Source organism: Thalassophryne amazonica, chromosome 10, assembly GCF_902500255.1.
Source record: "Thalassophryne amazonica chromosome 10, fThaAma1.1, whole genome shotgun sequence".
In the NCBI taxonomy this organism is placed as follows: Eukaryota; Metazoa; Chordata; class Actinopteri; order Batrachoidiformes; family Batrachoididae; genus Thalassophryne; species Thalassophryne amazonica.
Genome location: NC_047112.1, coordinates 104,045,149 through 104,064,867, shown reverse-complemented (window position 1 = coordinate 104,064,867; position 19,719 = coordinate 104,045,149). Strand labels below are relative to the sequence as shown.

The 19,719-nt window shown below is 40.6% G+C and overlaps 1 protein-coding gene across 1 annotated transcript in view; it reads left to right on the top strand.

Annotated features, from left to right (window-relative positions):
- sap130a (Sin3A-associated protein a) overlaps positions 1 to 19,719 on the top strand; it is a 37,446-nt gene that overhangs the window by 9,781 nt on the left and 7,946 nt on the right. Inside the window, exons 8-19 of the mRNA XM_034180681.1 lie at positions 424 to 571; positions 694 to 784; positions 2,694 to 2,798; positions 8,013 to 8,154; positions 12,115 to 12,224; positions 12,327 to 12,614; positions 12,729 to 12,900; positions 13,078 to 13,176; positions 13,283 to 13,644; positions 13,754 to 13,999; positions 15,924 to 16,049; positions 16,173 to 16,276. Of these exons, the coding sequence (XP_034036572.1) occupies positions 424 to 571; positions 694 to 784; positions 2,694 to 2,798; positions 8,013 to 8,154; positions 12,115 to 12,224; positions 12,327 to 12,614; positions 12,729 to 12,900; positions 13,078 to 13,176; positions 13,283 to 13,644; positions 13,754 to 13,999; positions 15,924 to 16,049; positions 16,173 to 16,276 (1,993 nt within the window). The remainder of the gene's footprint in view (positions 1 to 423; positions 572 to 693; positions 785 to 2,693; positions 2,799 to 8,012; positions 8,155 to 12,114; positions 12,225 to 12,326; positions 12,615 to 12,728; positions 12,901 to 13,077; positions 13,177 to 13,282; positions 13,645 to 13,753; positions 14,000 to 15,923; positions 16,050 to 16,172; positions 16,277 to 19,719) is intronic.

Sequence of the window (19,719 nt, the reverse complement as noted above, 5' to 3'; positions counted from 1 at the left end):
AGTACCTAGTGTGCCCCGGGACTCAGTTGCCAAAAATTCTAATGCAAACCTTTATTTTCTTGATACTTATGTGTTAATAAAAGCCAAAGAAAATATAAAGTATTTTCATTAACTCTTAGAACATTTAATAAAGTTTTCCTTGATCCATGGGCCATACTTTCACAGAATTCTGTTTCAGTCTTCTAAGATTGACGTGATAATGGTTTATACCTAAATACATATCTTAAATTAGCAGGAATTATGTGGTTAAGAAGTACTGAATCTTGGCCATCAAAGCAGCTTTTATGGATGAAATGTACTACTAACTTAATCCCTGTTGTTTGGTGGAATTCTGATGTTTTCCGTACAGTAGTTTCGCCAGCCAGTGCCATGGCTAATTTCATTAAATAAAGCAGTCTGTATTTTAAATTTTTACTCTTTCAGGCGTGCAGGACTGACCATTCACCCCCCTCCAGCCACTGTCAGTATTCAGAGGCCTCAGGCATCTCGTGACACTACCACACGAATTACTCTGCCATCACACCCTGCAATTGGAGCTCCAAAGCCTCAGCCTCCACATACTATGACACAGGTATTTGCTTTATGATGGACATCTGGAAAAATGAGTTGTCTGCTATTGAATCTCAGTAATTAGTTTAAAGTGAGTTGATTCGTTGATCTCTGAAGTACTTGTAATTGTTTTATAACCTGCAGAAATCTATCTTCAGTACTGTGACACCGGTAGCTGCAGCAACGGTTGCACCAATTGTTGCCACCAACACTGTGCCGTCAACTACTACAATCGGTATTGAGGTTTTCTGTACTGTTTATTAGTGAGCATGAAATCTTTGTGCATATATTCCTAACATTAGAGCTTAACCTGAACACAAGTACATGGACTCAATTGAATGAAAATATGATTATTTTCATGTTAAATTATGTTTTAAACTTTAATGAATGAACCCTCTGGTTTCTTCAAAACTCATTTGTCAATAAATTTGATTCTGATGATAAATATCCATTATCTATCCATTTTCTGAACTCACTTATTGAAGTTAAGGGTTGTGGGGAGTGGGGGTGCAAGAGCTTATCCCAATGTTCACCAGGCGAGAGGTAGGGTACAGCCTGAATAGGCTGCCAGTCTATCCCAGGGTGTACATATACATGTAGAGAGACAAACACATCCACACTCTGACTCACACCTATGGTCAATTTAATGTCACCAATTCACCTAACCTGCATGACTTTGGAAGAGGGAGGAAAGCGGACTACCCAGAGAGAAGTCAGGCAAAGCTGGAGAGAACATACACTCAACAAAAATATAAATGCAACACTTTTGGTTTTGCTCCCATTTTGTATGAGATGAACTCAAAGATCTAAAACTTTTTCCACATACACAATATCACCATTTCCCTCAAATATTGTTCACAAACCAGTCTAAATCTCTGATAGTGAGCACTTCTCCTTTGTTGAGATAATCCATCCCACCTCACAGGTGTGCCATATCAAGATGCTGATTAGACACCATGATTAGTGCACAGGTGTGCCTTAGACTGCCCACAATAAAAGGCCACTCTGAAAGGTGAAGTTTTATCACACAGCACAATGCCACAGATGTCACAAGATTTGAGGGAGCGTGCATTTGGCATGCTGACAGCAGGAATGTCAACCAGAACTGTTGCTCGTGTATTGAATGTTCATTTCTCTACCATAATCCGTCTCCAAAGGCGTTTCAGAGAATTTGGCAGTACATCCAACCAGCCTCACAACCGCAGACCACGTGTAACCACACCAGCCCAGGACCTCCACATCCAGCATGTTCACCTCCAAGATTGTCTGAGACCAGCCACTCGGACAGCTGCTGAAACAATCGGTTTGCATAACCAAAGAATTTCTGCACAAACTGTCAGAAACCGTCTCAGGGAAGCTCATCTGCATGCTTGTCGTCCTCATCGGGGTCTCGACCTGACTCCAGTTCGTCGTCGCAACCGACTTGAGTGGGAAAATGCTCACATTCGCTGGCGTTTGGCACGTTGGAGAGGTGTTCTCTTCATGGATGATGAGAAGGAGATGTGTTGCACTGCATGAGGCAAATGGTGGTCACACCAGATACTGACTGGTATCCCCCCCAGTAAAACAAAACTGCATCTTTCAGAGTGGCCTTTTATTATGGGCAGTCTAAGGCACATCTGTGCACTAATCATGGTGTCTAATCAGCATCTTGATATGGCACACCTGTGAGGTGGGATGGATTATCTCAGCAGAGGAGAAGTGCTCACTATCACAGATTTAGACTGGTTTGTGAACAATATTTGAGGGAAATGGTGATATTGTGTATGTGGAAAAAGTTTTAGATCTTTGAGTTCATCTCATACAAAATGGGAGCAAAACCAAAAGTGTTGCGTTTATATTTTTGTTGAGTATACAAACTCTGCACAGAAAGGAACAGCATGGAAGCAAATCCAGGATCTTCTAGTTGTGACGCAACAGTGCTAATCACTGAGCCCACCATGCTGCCCATGTCAATATAGGAACTTGGTTTTTTTTTGGGGGGGGTGCATATTGCCCAGCCTTGCAACTGGGGGTTCATACCTCTATCTTTCCTTTCCAAAAAGCTAATAATGACTTATATCTTAGTGTACATAAAGGTTTGTCAAAGCAATAAAGTACTTATGAGAGTTATTCATTCACAGTTCTGTCTTCTTGGTGTTTAGGCACTGTACCACATACCCAAATGACCAGTAGCACTATTGTCACCATGACGATGGCCTCACACTCCTCTCACGCTACAGCAGTGACCACCTCAGCTATCCCTGTTGGTAAGTCCCATGCTTGTCTCACTTGTTATAGCACCATTACCTGAGGATAAGAGCTCAGTAAGAAAGCCCAGTATCTGATTTGTGATGCAGCGCACACACCAGTTTCTTAAAGTGCTAATCATTAACAAAATAAATTTGCTTCATATGTAGGCAGCCTGTTACTAATGAAGTGACCAAATTGATGTGTAAGCAAGGATCTCCGTAGTCCTTGCAACTTCACATATGTCGTCACGATGTGGTGAGACCAATTTGTTTTTGTGCATTACAAAATAAAGATAACCTCTAAAATGTTAGTAGTACTACAAGCAAAAATTGTGATGTCTGTTCTTTTGTGCTGAGCAGCAGACTCCCTTTGGTTTTGTGAAGCACTGAATTATATGCAGTGGCTTTGCTTGTTGCTCTCTCCTTGATGCAGTGAGGCCTAACTGCAGATGTTGCTGCCTTCTGCTCATCAATAGAAAAAAAAATCCTTAATCGTAAAGATTGTGTGTATTTAAGTTTACTTCATGCTCATTTGGTGAAAAAAAAGACTAAACATCGCAATGCACTTCCTCCCCAACACACACTTACACACACACCTCAGAGTGTGATGAGATCATTGATGATGTGAGCCTCTGTGTAAATCGCTCTGCGTGATTCCTGTGTCAGAATGCATTACAGTTATGCACCAGTTTGCTTAAATGTCATTTGAGCAATAACTAAATGCCTGAAATTGCAGATTTATTTATTTATTTTAATTACAAGCGCTTGAAAATACCCAATTATGTGACTGAGTTTATGTATAACAGTACACACAAGGGCTGTGGATGCAGCCACACAGCACTTTCATCTACTGTGTAGCTTGTGAAACTCTGTAAATGAAATGTTCCTGTTTATTCTTCACATATCTCACTGAGTTTCTGAAAATACTGAGTGAAACATTTTGTCACACCTGTGAATAAAGTATAGTGACTTTGGATACAGTGAATAACCAAAACTCAACGTGAACAGATATACCAATCAGCCGTAACATTGACCATTGGAGGATGAATTATATAACATTATCTTGTCGCAGTGGCACCTGTCAGTGGAAGGGATATTTTAGGTAGCAAGTTAACATTTTGTTCTCGAAGTTGATGTGTTGGAATTTGGGGTCATTGAGTGATGTCTTCTGAAGTGGTGTCCTATCAAAGTACTAACCAGGACCTACTCTAGTCAGGATCAGGTTTTACACAAAGCAGACTGGCTACATTACCATTATTTTTTTCTGGAATGCATAAAAAATTAAGGGGACGATGTTTCAGTGAGACATTTTATTTCAGATAATTTTTATTATCTCTCTGTCAGTGTCATTTTACTCCCCAATATCGTTATCAATATTACTTGGGCTCTGCTAGTGCACATGCACTCGACTGGCAATGCCAGCTGCAGAAAGAAGGAAAAAAAAAACCCTTTGCTATCATGTGTATTTATGCTTCACAGCTAACTGCTGGCAACATCACAAAATAATGTTTGTTTGTCTGATTAAAGGCTTTCTTTAAGTGAGGCCCTCATATTCTCTGACCACCGCATTTTGTGTCTCATCACTTTTCTAACATTCTGACTGAAATGTTCTCAGGCTGCAGCAGCCAGGAAAAAACAGGCAGCCAAGCTCCTGTGTTAAAGCTGTGCCCTATGTGGTGCTCGAATAGAGACAATTGGTGGACTTAACGTGCTTTTCATTGCAATCTGAACAGTCTGCATACATTTTCAATTTCCCATGTTGCTAACTGAAATTGTGGTCAGTGAACCTCAGTGACTAACTGTTTTTGAACCCCAGAGAGAACTAGGGATGGGTGTTGATTGTGAGTGTCATGTTTGGGTATAAAAGGAGCAACCATTCACACACAAGCAAAGATGGGGTGAGGATCACCACAACTGCATGAAAAATAGTCCGCAGTTATGAACAATGTGTCTCAACATTCAGTTGCAAGGAATTTAGGATTCCATCATCTACAGTCCATAATATAATCAGAACATTCAGAAAATCTGGAGAACTTTCTACACATAAGCAGCAAGGCCAAAAACCAACATTGGATACCCGTGACCTTCGATCCCTCAGGCGGCACTGCACTAAAAACCGACATCATTGTGTAAAGGATCTTACTGTATGGGCTCAGGAACACTTACAGAAAACCATTGTCAGTTAACACAGTTCGTCGCTGCATCTACAGGTGCAAGTTAAAAGTCCACCATGCAGAGCGAAAGCCACACACCAGCAACATCCAGAAACGCAGCCGCCTTCTCTGGACCCGAGCTCATTTGAAATGGACAGACGCAAAGTGGAAAAGTGTGCTGTGGTCTGATGAGTCCACATTTCAGATTGTTTTTGGAAATCATGGACGTTGTGTCCTCCAGACAAAAGACGACAAAGACCATCCAGATTGTTACCAGTGCAAAGTTCAAAAGCCAGCATCTGTGATGGCATGGGCAACTTACACATCTGTGATGGCACCATCAATGCTGAAAGGTACATCCAGGTTTTGGAGCAACACATGCTGCCATCCAAGCAACGTCTTTTTCAGGGATGTCCCTGCTTATTTCAGCAAGACAATGCCAAGCCACATTCTGCACGTGTTACAACAGCGTGGCTTTGTAGTAAAAGAGTGTGTGTACTAGATTGGCCTGCCTGCGGTCCAGACCTGTCGCCCATTGAAAATGTGTGACGCATTATGAAGCGCAAAATAGGACAACGGAGACCCCGGACTGTTGAACAACTGAAGTCTTGCATCAAGCAACAATGGGAAAGAATTCCACCTACAAAGCTTCAACAATTAGTGTCCTCAGTTCCCAAACGCTTGAGTGTTGTTAGAAGGAAAGGTGATGTAATACAGTGGTAAACATACCACTGTCCCAGCTTTTTTGCAATGTGTTGCAGGCATCCATTTCAAAATGAGCAAATATTTGCACAAAAACAATAAAGTTTATCAGTTTGAACATTAAATATCTTGTCTTTGTGGTGTATTCAATTGAATATAGGTTGAAGAGGATTTGCAAATCATTGTATGCTGTTTTTATTTACATTTTACACAACGTCTCAACTTCATTGGAATTGGAGTTGTAAACAAAATCTGTCATTTATGTCAAAAGCATTTCCTTTCAGACATTATTGGCATGATTTTCTCTCTCCATACATCTGAGCTCAGCTGGCTGCTGGAGTAGTCTGCAGCCATACAGTCTTGGGCTACTGCACATCAGCGCAAGATGTCTCATTTTGAGAGGAAAAAAACATTTTTGATCAATTGCAGTTTGTTTGTATTGCAATGTTTGGAAAGAGGAGTCATTTGATTTAAATGGGGATTCACTTTGAAGTTATAAATTCCGATTGGACTCGACTCAGCAGAGAGCGGCGCAGCATCTGGAGCAACGGAACAGAGGACGATTCTTGTTTCTTTCTTGCAACAAGACAGGAGTCCCAGTTAGTCACTTTAATCTGCACAAAAGTGACTCACGATTGACATTTTAATGACTTTAAGAGGGGTTAAGAAGTGGAGTTGCCACTTCTGAAGAGAAGCGAAACAATGAACCAACAAAGCAGCAGATCGAAGCACTGCTTCATTGGTTCAAGGTTCAAAGCAAAGCCGCGTTGCAGAAACAGTTGATTACAGACCCGCTGCAGGGTCTGTAATCAATGTGGAGAAATGATAATTTCGCCGACAAACACCCTCAAAACAACGGCCGATCTGAAGGACCGATAAGGGAATCGTTAAGTAAAAGGGCTGTCAATGTTGGTGGATCGAATTATTTCTTAGCGATACCCAAAAAGAACCTGTTCCCGATACCCATCCTTAGAGAGAACCTTGTGTAAGGCTACAGCAGGTATTGATCATAACAGTGAGGGAAGTAATGGAGAGAGTGTTAATATGATGGAGTGATTACATTGACAGGCTGACCTGAGAGTAGGCCTGCGCGGTTTATCCGGTACACGGTATAATTTTGGCTGACTGTAGAGATTTGGACTCCGACTAATCACGATAACGGCCTCAGGAGTTATTCGATCCAGGAAAACTCGTCTGAGGCGTGTGTGTGTGTGTGTGTGTGTGTGAGAGAGAGAGTGAGAACCAGTTTGCGGTGGCAGAGACGGGTGTTCTGAGATGAGGTGACTGACTCTCACTGCTGTTCATGTACGTTTGTGAGACGCCTGTTCTGTCCCTGATATTTGCAAAGCCATTGTTTGTTTATTTTAGTCAACGCACTGGGGGGCGGCGGGGGCTCCGTCACGACCTGAATCAGACATATGAGAAAGCGCCACATTTAATAACGCAATGATTTATTTTTTTGGCTGGAGCAGAAAGAGAAAATCAGCCAATTAATGTCAATTTACCCAGACTGACTTCAGATATGAGTAAATTAAGTCCTTTTTTTATAAAATGTTTTGATGGTTTCGTGCTGAGGTTGTAAATGATGAAAGCGCTTCATGTATTCAGAGCGGGTGTGCCATCTAGTGTTCAAGAGATGAAACGTCAGCTGCTGCCCATAAATTTATTTCATTCTTTCACCAAAACATCAAATCTAGGCTTGCATCTTGGATGTACCTTCTGGAAAATTGTACCAGTAGTTTTGAGATCTGTTCAATAAATGTTTTTAAAATTACATTATATCTGTTTTTATTTTTTGTTGTCATTTTTATTTATTTATTTTGATCAATTTCTTTGCTAAGGGACCCATTCAGAAACACATTATAATTTTTATGCTTAGGTTTTTATCACGATATATACCGTTACCGTAAAGGGATTTAATTTATATCGCGATATGAATTGGTCATATCGTGCAGCCCTACGTGACAGTACATGCAGCCAAGAGTAACTGGAACCAGATTCATGCTAAAAGCAGCTGTTCTATCATCACTGCCACAATCCTGCCAAGATCAGGGGACTGTGAAGGTGGATCGAAAGATGGCTGGTTAATGTAGTTGAATAAGTGCAGCGACGTGTACAGAGCTCTTTGGTGTCTTGTAGTTCTCTGGGATAACACTGAATCCATAAATGCTGTACCTCTGGTGATGTCAGATGCAGTGAGTGTTAGTTACTTACACACACTTTTTTTTTTTTTTTTTTTTTTTTTTTTTTTTTTTTTTTAAGTAAAACACCATCGACGCATCCCATAAAGGTATTTTTTTCTTTTAGTCTGTGTTATGTACAAAGTTGAATGAATGTGGCGCAACACTACTCAGAAGCCTCTTGGTGTTGTTCACAGCTAAAGTAGTCCCTCAGCCTATTGCTCACACCTCACCCCGTGTGCAGCCTGACTACCCAGGAGAGAGAACCAATCTCATTCCAATCCCCGGCCACCGATCATCTCCTAACCCTGTCACCATGGAAACAAGAAGTGACAACAGGTGAGCACATGGTACTTGCTTTGACTTTGACAAGTTTGTACCAGAAAAGTGGTGTGTGTTGGTGGGATGATAGGAAGAAATGGTGGTTCTGATATATTTATTACTAGTTTGACTTTACACAAATGAGGGCATCTCATAAAACATCACTGTTCAGACTTGAAGTTATTGTAGGCAGCATCACTATTGTGTGACCATTTCATCCATGAAATCTTAGTCATTTATAGAAAACCAACATTTAAAATGATTTTGCCACATTCTCTAAATTCGCATGCTTGTTGTATTGTTTTAACTATTCTCTCCTTTAATCAGTTTTGTACTTTAACCCTCTGGGGTCCGAGGACATTTTTGGACAGTTCACTTGCCTGACATAAATGTTTTATTATTTATTTATGATACATGTATTTATGATACATGGATATATGGATACATGAAAATTTCCAAGTCACTGAATATGTCTTGGACTTTATTTATCATTTATGAAGAAATATAAACAGTATGGCACTCTATGGTAAATCTGTTTGGAGTAGGTAGTTCTCAAAAACCGAGTGACTGTGCAAGAAGGAGAAGAGTGAGGAAAGCCACCAAGACACCCAGACAACCCAGAAGAAGTTACAGACTTCTGTGGCTGTGATTGGAGAAATTGTGCACTGTGCATGTTTTGCATTTTGTATCCCCAGTTATACAGCTTCATGATGAAGTGGAATAGAGGAGGATTTTCATTCACCAAAACATCAAATCTAGGCTTGTATCTCAGATATACCTTCTGGCAAATTGTAGTTGAACTTTCGGGTCTTCTTTTTAAGCAGATCCTCTGTACTTCTATATGTGTACCTCTATATGATGACGTGCTGTTCTGTGAGGGTCGTGGTGTGTGTGCGTTAACTGAAAGGTCGACATGATAAAAAATATGCATATGAGTCATATTTGATGTGACGTAAAAACCTTTCGCATCTTGCACAATAAAATTCTGGTGAAATTTTGTAACTGCAATAGAAAATTCAATTGAAAAGCTGTCCCCTTAAAATGCTATTGGTCTGGAGTATTTAAATAAAGTGTAGGTCAAAGTCTTTCTAAAATAGGATGGCTGAATTAGAAAACTGCAGCAATGTTTTGCTGTGGGTTGGTAATAATAATAATTCATTTTATTTGTGGACATCTTTTGAGATACTCAAGGTCACTTTTTAAATATTACAAAAACACTATAAGATGAAATATAAACAATAAAAGCACAAGCAAAAACAAGTGTAAAATCAACTGCAACGATCATACAAAGTTGGCAGATTTAATAGAAGTGAGTCTTGAGGTGGTATTTGTATGTTGAGAGTCAGTATCACAGATGGACTGTGGGAGAGAGGTCCAGAGATAGAAGGCAGAACAGCTGTAATCTCTAATACCCCATAGTTAATAGACAGGCAGAAGGTATTGTGAGGAAGAAGACCACAGAGTACAGAAGGGTGTGTAGGGATGAAGGACCAGTGTTGTATAAAGTACCGGAAAATCACACTTAAGTAAAAGTACAGATACCCATTAAAAAATGACTTTGGTAGAAGTTCAAGTCACCGATTGAAATGCTACTCAAGTAACAGTCTTAAAGTATCTCATATTTATTGTACTTAAGTATGACAAGTAATGTACAACTAAATGTACTCAAGTATTGAAAGTAAAAGTATAAGTAAATAATAATTTAAAAAAGGACTATATATATATATATATATATATATATATATATATATATATATATATATATTACAAAGTTTATCTAGCTTGTAAATGACTTAGTATTAGCCAAAATACTGAAAATTGTGCACATCACAAAAAACACTTCAGAAACAAGGTTTCAAACCCTAAACGAGAGTAGGCTACTCACTCGATGTTCACAGGAAACAGTTATTTATTTCTATATGTATTTATTTATTTTCATTGTTACATGGTTTTATATTTTCTGTTTTGTTTCATTAGGTTCTTTTTGTCTCTTTCTCTAAAATTGTATTGTAACATTATTAGTCTATTATTATTGTCTATTATGTAGACTATTGTTGCTATAATATATGAATAAAAATAAATTTAAAAAATTACAATTTGACTCTTTTACGACAACGAACGCTAAGCCATTATGCTATGCTATGCTATTAATGCTAACTTTAACATTGAAAACGCCATAGACATGCTAACGCGTTAGCATCGGTCCTGTTTTTAAGTTATAAAATGCATCTATCAACTGTTTCAGAAGACCATAACAGGTCGGTTTAACATAAAAATATTAAAAATTACTCAGACATATACTCTTCAGGGTTGTAGCGGGAAAAAATTAGGATAAAGCGAAATAAAATCCACGAATCATAGATCGAAGTACTGCTTCGACCTGCGAATCACTGCTTCGATTGGTTCAAAGCAAAGCCGTGCTGCAGAAAAGTTGATTACAGACCCGCTGCAGGTCTGTAATCATTGTAGAGAAATGATCATTTTCCTGACAAACACCCCCCAAGTGCGCAACTGCAAATAAGCCTACCGGACATGCTTCATGACAAATCGGCCTGACTTTGTTGCAGTCACTAGTAATCAGTGGTGTCTCTGGGTGGAAACACAAATTTTTTCGTGTGTGGGTGTGTGTTGTTTTTTTTTGTTTTTTTTTTGTAACGAGTAACGTCATGGCACATAGAAAATGTGTCGGAGTAGAAGTATGCAATTAAGGTCAGAAATGTAGTGAAGTAAAAGTGAAAGTAAGCTGAATTTAAAAAAAACTCAAGTAAAGTACAAAGTCTCCCAAACGTACTTAAGTACGTATTGAAGTATTTTTACCTCGTTACTATACAACACTGTGAAGGACAAGAGTGGTAGGAAGGTGCAAGGTTATGGTGAGATTTGTAAGTTAGAATATGATATTTGACAGAGCCACTGGAGTTCCTGAAGGACAGGGAAGATGTGCAAAGTGGAGGGGGTTCAGATTATGATGCAGACAGTGGTGTTCTGGACCAATTGAAGTTTATGAAGGAGTTTGATTGTTAGGAGAGAGTTGCAATAGTCGGTGCATAATGTTACCAGGGTATTGACAAGGAACAAGCAACTAGGTATGAGTGGTGAGTAGAAACATGCTGTTCAAATGATATCATCTGTTTGTGCTTCAAATAAGTGTGCGCTGACACCCAAGTTAAATGAACTTGGTAGGCTGATTGAATTAATCCTGTTTAGTTGGAGAGGACACTCCCTATTTTACATTAAAACTTAAAGGAAGCAACTCTCTGGATGTGTCTCCTCCATTGTCCTGGATTCATTTCTAAAACATTGCAGCTGTCGTGCAGTTTATTTTTGGCATCACAATGTGATAACGCTGCAGCCCTGTGAGCAGTCACAGTGACAGAGTAAGCTGGTTAATTGGTCCTAGTTGCTGTAGTTAGAAGTCAACATCAGTGTTTGGTTCTGTGTTGGAGCTAAGGTGTTTAGATCTCAATAAATTTAAAGCTGCACATTGCAGCAAAGCAGTAGAGTCTTGAGCTTTTGGTCAGACTGACCTTTTTAAGCCTATCCTTGCTGTAAAGAAATGATTAATAATGTGATGAAGCTGCAATATTTTGTTTCTCATTGATCAGCTATCACACATTTGAATTGTTGGAATGTGTCCCAAATAAGTGATTTATTAGTATGATGTTATTTAAAAAAAATAAATAAATACTAAACTGCTAGGGGATTAACTGCTGGTGTGATACAGCTAGCTGTTTGTGCATTTATGTTAATTTTTTTTACTAGCCAACAGTTGTTTATAGAAGTGCAAGCATAAAAAACATGAAGGTTTTTTTCTTGTAAGTTTTATCTTCTCTATATTGAAGCATTCAGAAAACTACCTTCATTTATAGTCATGTCTTCATATCTTCCGAGTGGTTAAAAATGAGTAGGTATGACTGAAGACCACACAAAATCTGATCTGTGAGCAGCACTTATTTTATTTTATTTTTTTAATTTAAGGCCACAGTTGCAGTTCCAGTATTTCCTGCCAGCCTATTCTTCTTCATACCCTCTTACACACACCTACACCCCCATTAGCAGCTCTGTATCAACCATCCGCCAGTACCCCGGTAAGCACTACTAATTTTGTGTTAATGAGAACCACCACTGTTGGCTAACAAATGCATCTAACAAGTCACTGCTCCTGACTGCTTTCCCTCTACTCGAATAAGTGACTCCTCAAGCTCCAAGTTCAGCATTGCCTACCCAAGCCGGAGTAGGCGTGGCCACCACTGTTCATCTTAACCCAATGCAGCTGATGGCAGTCGATCGAATTGGTCTCCCGTCTGCACAAATCAGCACCCAGGGTATCCAGCCAGCACCGATTGCTGCACAGGGCATCCAGCCGGCACCAATAGGAATCCAGGGCTTACACACATCTGCATCAATCACCACACAGGGAATACAGCAGGCACCAATAGTCACTCAGCAGCAGCAGCCGCAGTCTGAAGCAAAACCTGGTAATTAAGAAATGAGCACTGCCTCTGTGAGAGCAGCATGGACACATTATGTTGTCAGTTAGTGCTTAATTGCTCTCTCAGTGATGAATAATTTGAAGTTTTTATTTCTTTCAGGGGTTGTTTTAGCTGATGGCTTTGTAGCAAGCCCAATTAGCAGCACATTCAGCACCACCCAGCCTGTAGCCACAATGGTGCAGGCACATGCCCAGGGAGGAGTAGGAGGAGCACCCACCCTGGTGTCTTCCCCCAGACCCAGCATTCTCCGCAAAAAACCCACTAATGAAAGGTGAGTGTGACTGTGATTAAAACAGTCTGCTTGATGAATCTTTGGACTGTGATAATTATTACGCTAATATTACAATTGCCAAGAAATCAAACTTGACTGTAGAAACATGCCTACGCGTAATTAAAATGGCTGAATGGTTCCTTTGACCAAATGTCTCTTCTTGACTCTGTTTTTTAGTTGTGTTCGTAAGAATCTGATCCCTGCCCAACCCACTGAACAAAGCGCTGGCAGGCTTGAGAGTGCCGTGAGAGGAGCAGGATCTCCCCGACCTGCAGGGTGAGAACATCTATCACAGCTTTCACATCATTTAACCTTCATGTTTGCATCTTGTCATAATCATTTTGTTGAGTCTTTAATATGAGCCTTATGACTTCTTTCTCAGTGTGAAACCCAAACCTGAGGTGCACATGGCGGTGGCCCCGCCTGTCATGGCTACCGTAGAAACTATACCTAGTCAGGGAGTAGAGCAGCAGGCTGTGTCCTCCAACACTCCGCACCTCACCCAGGCCATCCCCGCCATGCTTGGCACTCCTGGCCCTGTCCCTCCCTCCCAGCCGTCCACAGTCCTCTCATCATTGCCAGCAGCCATGGCTGTGACACCCCCTGTTCCTGCTTCCATGGCCAACACTGTTGCTTCCCCCACTCAGCCTGCTGCCAGCAGCACTGCTGCATGTGCAGCCAGCTCCACCTGCCCAGATGTGAAGATCAAGCAGGAGCTAGAGGCTATGGACACCTCCCAGCCAGGTGAGAATCATGCCCGCCCCCCCCCCCCCCCCCCCCCCCCCCCAAAAAAAAAAGCAGCAGCTAGTTGACTTGAGAAATTTGTGTAAATGTACACATTTCTTTCCATCAGATTCAAGCATGAACTTGTCATCAGCCACGACCCTCGTCACCCAGACCTCAGCCCTGAACACTTCTACCACAGGAGATCTGATCACAGGCGCCTCCCCAAGAAAAAAACCTCGCAAACAGCAGCATGTTATTTCCACCGAGGAGAGTGAGATGGTCGAGACTAATAGCACTGATGAGGAGAAGATCCCTGGAAGGCCCATCACTGGGAGGGCTGAGAGACGAGAGTCTCCTCCAAGAGAATATATTGGTATGACCAGCATCAGTTTCATACGACACAAGCTGCATGAAATTGAAAACTATTAAATTATTTACTAAATACACCATATTTTTCTGAGTTTAAGGTGCTGTTTTGTTCTTTTTTTGGTTGATTGGTTTTATTTTTACTAGTATAGGAAGTCCTGCAACTTCTACTTTGGTGCAGTGTATAATAATAATAATAATAATATAACTTTTTTGGGCTTTCCCGGGAAGCAACACCCAAAAGAGATACTCCAATAAGAAAATTACACAGCAGTGGACAAAAATCCCAAATGAAAGAACTGAAAATCAAATGGACTCACATTTTTTATTATAGTGTTTCCAACACTGTGGGGCAGCAATAAATCAGATAACACCCAATATGTTGCCCATTTGTCCACTCTTGTATTTTTGAAGTTTAAGTCCTTATAGCACACACCACAAGCTGAGGGCTTCTTGCATAAATGTGCTTTTATGTCTGACGTTTTTTGTTGTCCAAACTGCATCAAATAACATGCTCTAAACATACTGGATGTTGTATATTGTCAATCCAACATTCATTTGTCCAGTTTCCTTTGTTTTTTTTTAATTTAAAAGTGTGAAAAGTGAGTTCCACATACAGAAAAAATAGAGTGCCACAATCATGAATGCTCAGCCATGCAGACAGTTTGCCACATACACTCAACAAAAATATAAACGCAACACTTTTGGTTTTGCTCCCATTTTGTATGAGATGAACTCAAAGATCTAAAACTTTTTCCACATACACAATATCACCATTTCCCTCAAATATTGTTCACAAACCAGTCTAAATCTGTGATATTGAGCACTTCTCCTTTGCTGAGATAATCCATCCCACCTCACAGGTGTGCCATATCAAGATGCTGATTAGACACCATGATTAGTGCACAGGTGTGCCTTAGACTGCCCACAATAAAAGGCCACTCTGAAAGGTGCAGTTTTGTTTTATTGGGGGGGGATACCAGTCAGTATCTGGTGTGACCACCATTTGCCTCATGCAGTGCAACACATCTCCTTCGCATAAAGTTGAAGAGAACACCTCTCCAACGTGCCAAATGCCAGTGAATGTGAGCATTTGCCCACTCAAGTCGTTTACGACGACAAACTGGAGTCAGGTCGAGACCCCGATGAGGACGACGAGCATGCAGATGAGCTTCCCTGAGACGGTTTCTGACAGTTTGTGCAGAAATTCTTTGGTTATGCAAACCGATTGTTTCAGCAGCTGTCCGAGTGGCTGGTCTCAGACGATCTTGGAGGTGAACATGCTGGATGTGGAGGTCCTGGGCTGGTGTGGTTACACGTGGTCTGCGGTTGTGAGGCTGGTTGGATGTACTGCCAAATTCTCTGAAACGCCTTTGGAGACGGCTTATGGTAGAGAAATGAACATTCAATACACGAGCAACAGCTCTGGTTGACATTCCTGCTGTCAGCATGCCAATTGTACGCTCCCTCAAATCTTGCGACATCTGTGGCATTGTGCTGTGTGATAAAACTGCACCTTTCAGAGTGGCCTTTTATTGTGAGCAGTCTAAGTCACACCTGTGCACTAATCATGGTGTCTAATCAGCATCTTGATATGGCACACCTGTGAGGTGGGATGGATTATCTCAGCAAAGGAGAAGTGCTCACTATCACAGATTTAGACTGGTTTGTGAACAATATTTGAGGGAAATGGTGATATTGTGTATGTGGAAAAAGTTCTAGATCTTTGAGTTCATCTCATACAAAATGGGAGCAAAACCAAAAGTGTTGCGTTTATATTTTTGAGTGTATATGTCCACCTGAAGAAAAACCCAGGCCTTAGTCGTGCCTGCTTTCAAACACTCAAATGATTTCAAGCAATATTACCTGTCTTGTGTCATATTTGAAGCTAAAATACACAAACTGATGCAGAAAAGCACTTTGTGTTTCAGATGAGGAAGGAGTGCGTTATGTGCCAGTCAGGCCAAGGCCACCTGTGACACTTTTGCGGCACTACCGTAACCCATGGAAGGCTGCCTACCATCATTTCCAGAGGTACAGTGACATCAGGGTCAAAGGTCAGTAGCTTCCAGTAAATATATGAGCATGTTTCATACCTGCTGAATATTATTTGATTTTATATGTATTGGTTAGCTAATTTGAATGAAAAGTAGTAGCTTTGTTATGTAATACTTTCTCAGATGAGAAGAAGGGCACCTTACAGGATATGGCCAATCAGAGAGGAGTGGCCTGCAGAGCACAAGGCTGGAAGATTCATCTATGTGCTGCACAGCTAAGGCAGCTGGTAAGTGTTAGTTTACAGACACACTGTATCATCATTGAGGTCAAATGAATCATGAAGGGCATTCAGGGTTCCTGCAGGCCCTTAAAAGATGTTGAATTTGCTAATCAAAAATAAGGCCTTAATTGCTATTAAAATGTCTGAAATCAGTCATTCAAAAGCCTTAAAAATGCCAAGACATAGTCAAGTCTTAGTAGCATATGCTGGTGCCACGTTTTGCCGCATCCATGACACTACAGAACCGCCTTTGATCCTGGATGGCAACCACCCAGGCAGGCAACAGGTCCATCCAAACATCTCTAAAATAACCATCTATCTGCCACAGGCATGTGAAACATGGACATTCCCTTGACCTTTTCCAGCCACTGAGGTCCTCAACACTCCTGCATGCTGGATCATGTGTTGACAGACATGCTGCATGGCTGAAATGTTGACTCTCCCTCACTATGCAAGCAATGTCCTTCATCTTGGTCTCCCTAAAGGCCCTGTCACACTTTGACGATTTAGCCTGCGTATGCCAACTGTATTAAAAACGCTGGAGTATGTGGGCGGTTGTCTAATAAAATAAAGCAGCTGTCACACCTTGGCGACTTAACCAGCGTATACTGGCAGCCCCGTTTCCAACAAGTGGTTCGGCTCGGCACTTTGCAGTGTTATATGTGTTGGAACGGTTAAGTCTGGCTTGGTTTGCATTTCTACCACAGGCAGAACCTTTTGTTTGGCAGGTGGAACACTTAAGCACATCATCCAGCACACGTATGGTGTTACGCAGCATCTCCGCTCCACACGGAGGCAAAACAGAGTAATTTTAAATTATTTTATTTTATTTTAGTCTTTGTGGATCATGGGATTTAATTTCATCGCGTGCAGACAGAATCTACTGATGCTTGTGGTAAACACTGAGACGTTAATGAATGAGGCACTGACATCAGCTTCCTCAGCCTGAGACACGTACCCGGAGCAGAAAAACACAGAGGGACTTGTTTCTTCAGCCCCAACAAGGAATTAAAGTATTTTCAGATATTATTTTCCAAAATCAGGAGGCTTGATGTGGATACGTGTTCGTCAGGCTGTGATGATGAATCCAACTGAAATGAACAGGTAAGATTAAGACTTTATATTTACTCTGTGTATGAATGGTTTTAATATTGGAAACTGTCTGTTTGCATGAGGACTTCAGCTTTCAGTAAATCAATGGACAGCATTAATGAATGTATTTTGATTTTTAAGTAAATTACAAGAAACCTGTATCAACAATTGCGTAACTTATCTATGTCCCACATTTGCGAGATGTATGAGTCATATGCTGGCATACGTTGAAAATTTTCAGCATGCTCAAAATTTTCTGAGGTGCTCAGCGTATTACGACATATATCAACGTGCTCTTAACTTACGCAAAACTTACGCATTACCTATTGGATCTATGCCAGCATTCTTTAATGCGGTCGGCATACACTGGCTAAAATCATCAAGGTGTGACAGGGGTATAAGTTCCCGCTTATTTGATACAAAGTGATTCCAGCAGTATCCGAGGAGCTGGTGAAGATAGCTAATACCAAAGACATCCAGTTGTCACCGTAGGTCACTGGTTAGCATCTCACAACTATAAGTAAGGCAGGTAGCACTCTAAAGGTTTGGACGTTCCTTCTCCTGCATAGACATTGGTGTTGATCTCTAACACCCAGAATACAGATACTGTTGAAATAATTAAATGTCTCCACAAGTTCAACACTTTCACCACATAGATACAATTCTGATGGCTGAGTCCAGGAAGTCATTAAAAGCCTGGGTTTTAGCCTTGATCCATGACTGTCTCTGAGCACAATGAGTAGGCGTCTGTCAGAGAGGCTCTGGACCACATTTTAGAACAAGATGAAGAGGGAACTGAAGTTGAACCAGAAATAGAGGATGTCTTGGACGTGGAAGACGAGACAGATTTTGATTCAGACTTTGAGGAGACTGACCAGTCAACAGATGGAGAGGAAGAGGCACATGATCAACAGGCACCTGAGGAGACATTCCAGTCCAAGAGTGGAGACTTGTTCTGGTCTTGATCCCCCAGGACAGAGGAGGTTGAGCGAGAGTTCAAAAGATCATAAAGACTCCAGGGCCAACACGGTATGTAACATCTCGTGTGGATGACATCAAGTCCAGCTTCCAACTCTTTTTACCATTGAGTCCATTGAGGGAATTATACTGGAGATGACAAACCTGGAGGGGAGGCGTGTGTTTGGGGACACCTGGAGAGAGTTAGACCTGGTAACCTACATGGGTCTATTGATTCTAGCAGGAGTATATTGCTCAAACAATGAGTCAAACAAGTCTCAAATCCCACTCGTGCATGAATTAACAGACAGACACACACACACACGCAACTTCATGTTGATGAGTTTGATCTCTTGTTTTCCATTTCTTTTTACATTAGATGTTCATTTTGGAATACATTTTCAGTAGCAATTTGTATTTAGGGATGCACCGATTCACACTTTTTCATTTCCGACCCTGATACCTGAATTTGGATATCTGCCGATACGATACTATTCCGATACCAGAGCTCTGTTTGCTTTAATGTTGTTGTTGTTATTATTATTATTATTATTAATGATTTTTATGAGGATTTTCTCAAAAAGAAGACCTGAAAGTTCAGCTACAATATGCCAGAAAGTATATCTAAGATGCAAACCTAGATTGGATGTTTTGGTGAAAGAATTAAGTACTTCTATTTTTTGTAGACTTTTATAGCCTTATTTGTATAGACTTAAAGAGAAAAGACAGCTCTCTCTCTGTCTGTCTCTCTGTCTCTCTCTTTCTCAGTTTTCAATTTCAATGGAGCTTTATTGACATTTATTGACAGAGATGTGTAATGCTAGCAGCTGCAGATTTGGATTAAAATGGCCGCTGTTTTTCTCGTTCTGCAAATATATGTACTTATGTCTCCATACACATTTCTACACGCTTTACTTTTTCTTGTTCCCCCTTTTTAATATTATTATATTTAAGTAAATATGCGAAGAGTGGGATACAATTAGTTATACCTAACAGCTAACGTTAGCTTATCTAGCCGGCCTTAGCAACGTTCATCGTAGCTTACAAAATAGTTGCTTCCTTTGTGTTTGATAACAATCTTCTCCTGTGATGTCTTATCCTTCTTATGTCTTATTATTTATTATATTATATATACCTTTTTCTTGAGCTGCTTGGGTGGGTAGGGAGAGTTCCCATGGGATAAAAAAGCTTTTTAACCTATCATCCCTGGTTCTCAAGACCCAGCGCCTAAGTGGCTCTACTCTACTCTTTTCTACTCTCCTGTTTTACTCTTCCTTTTTAGATATACCTTTGTATACTGGCATAGTTCCACCTTAGAATTGGAATATAATATAGAGGATATACCTTACTGAATTTTTATGGGCTTTATGAGCTTTATTGACTGATGAACTCATCCCACC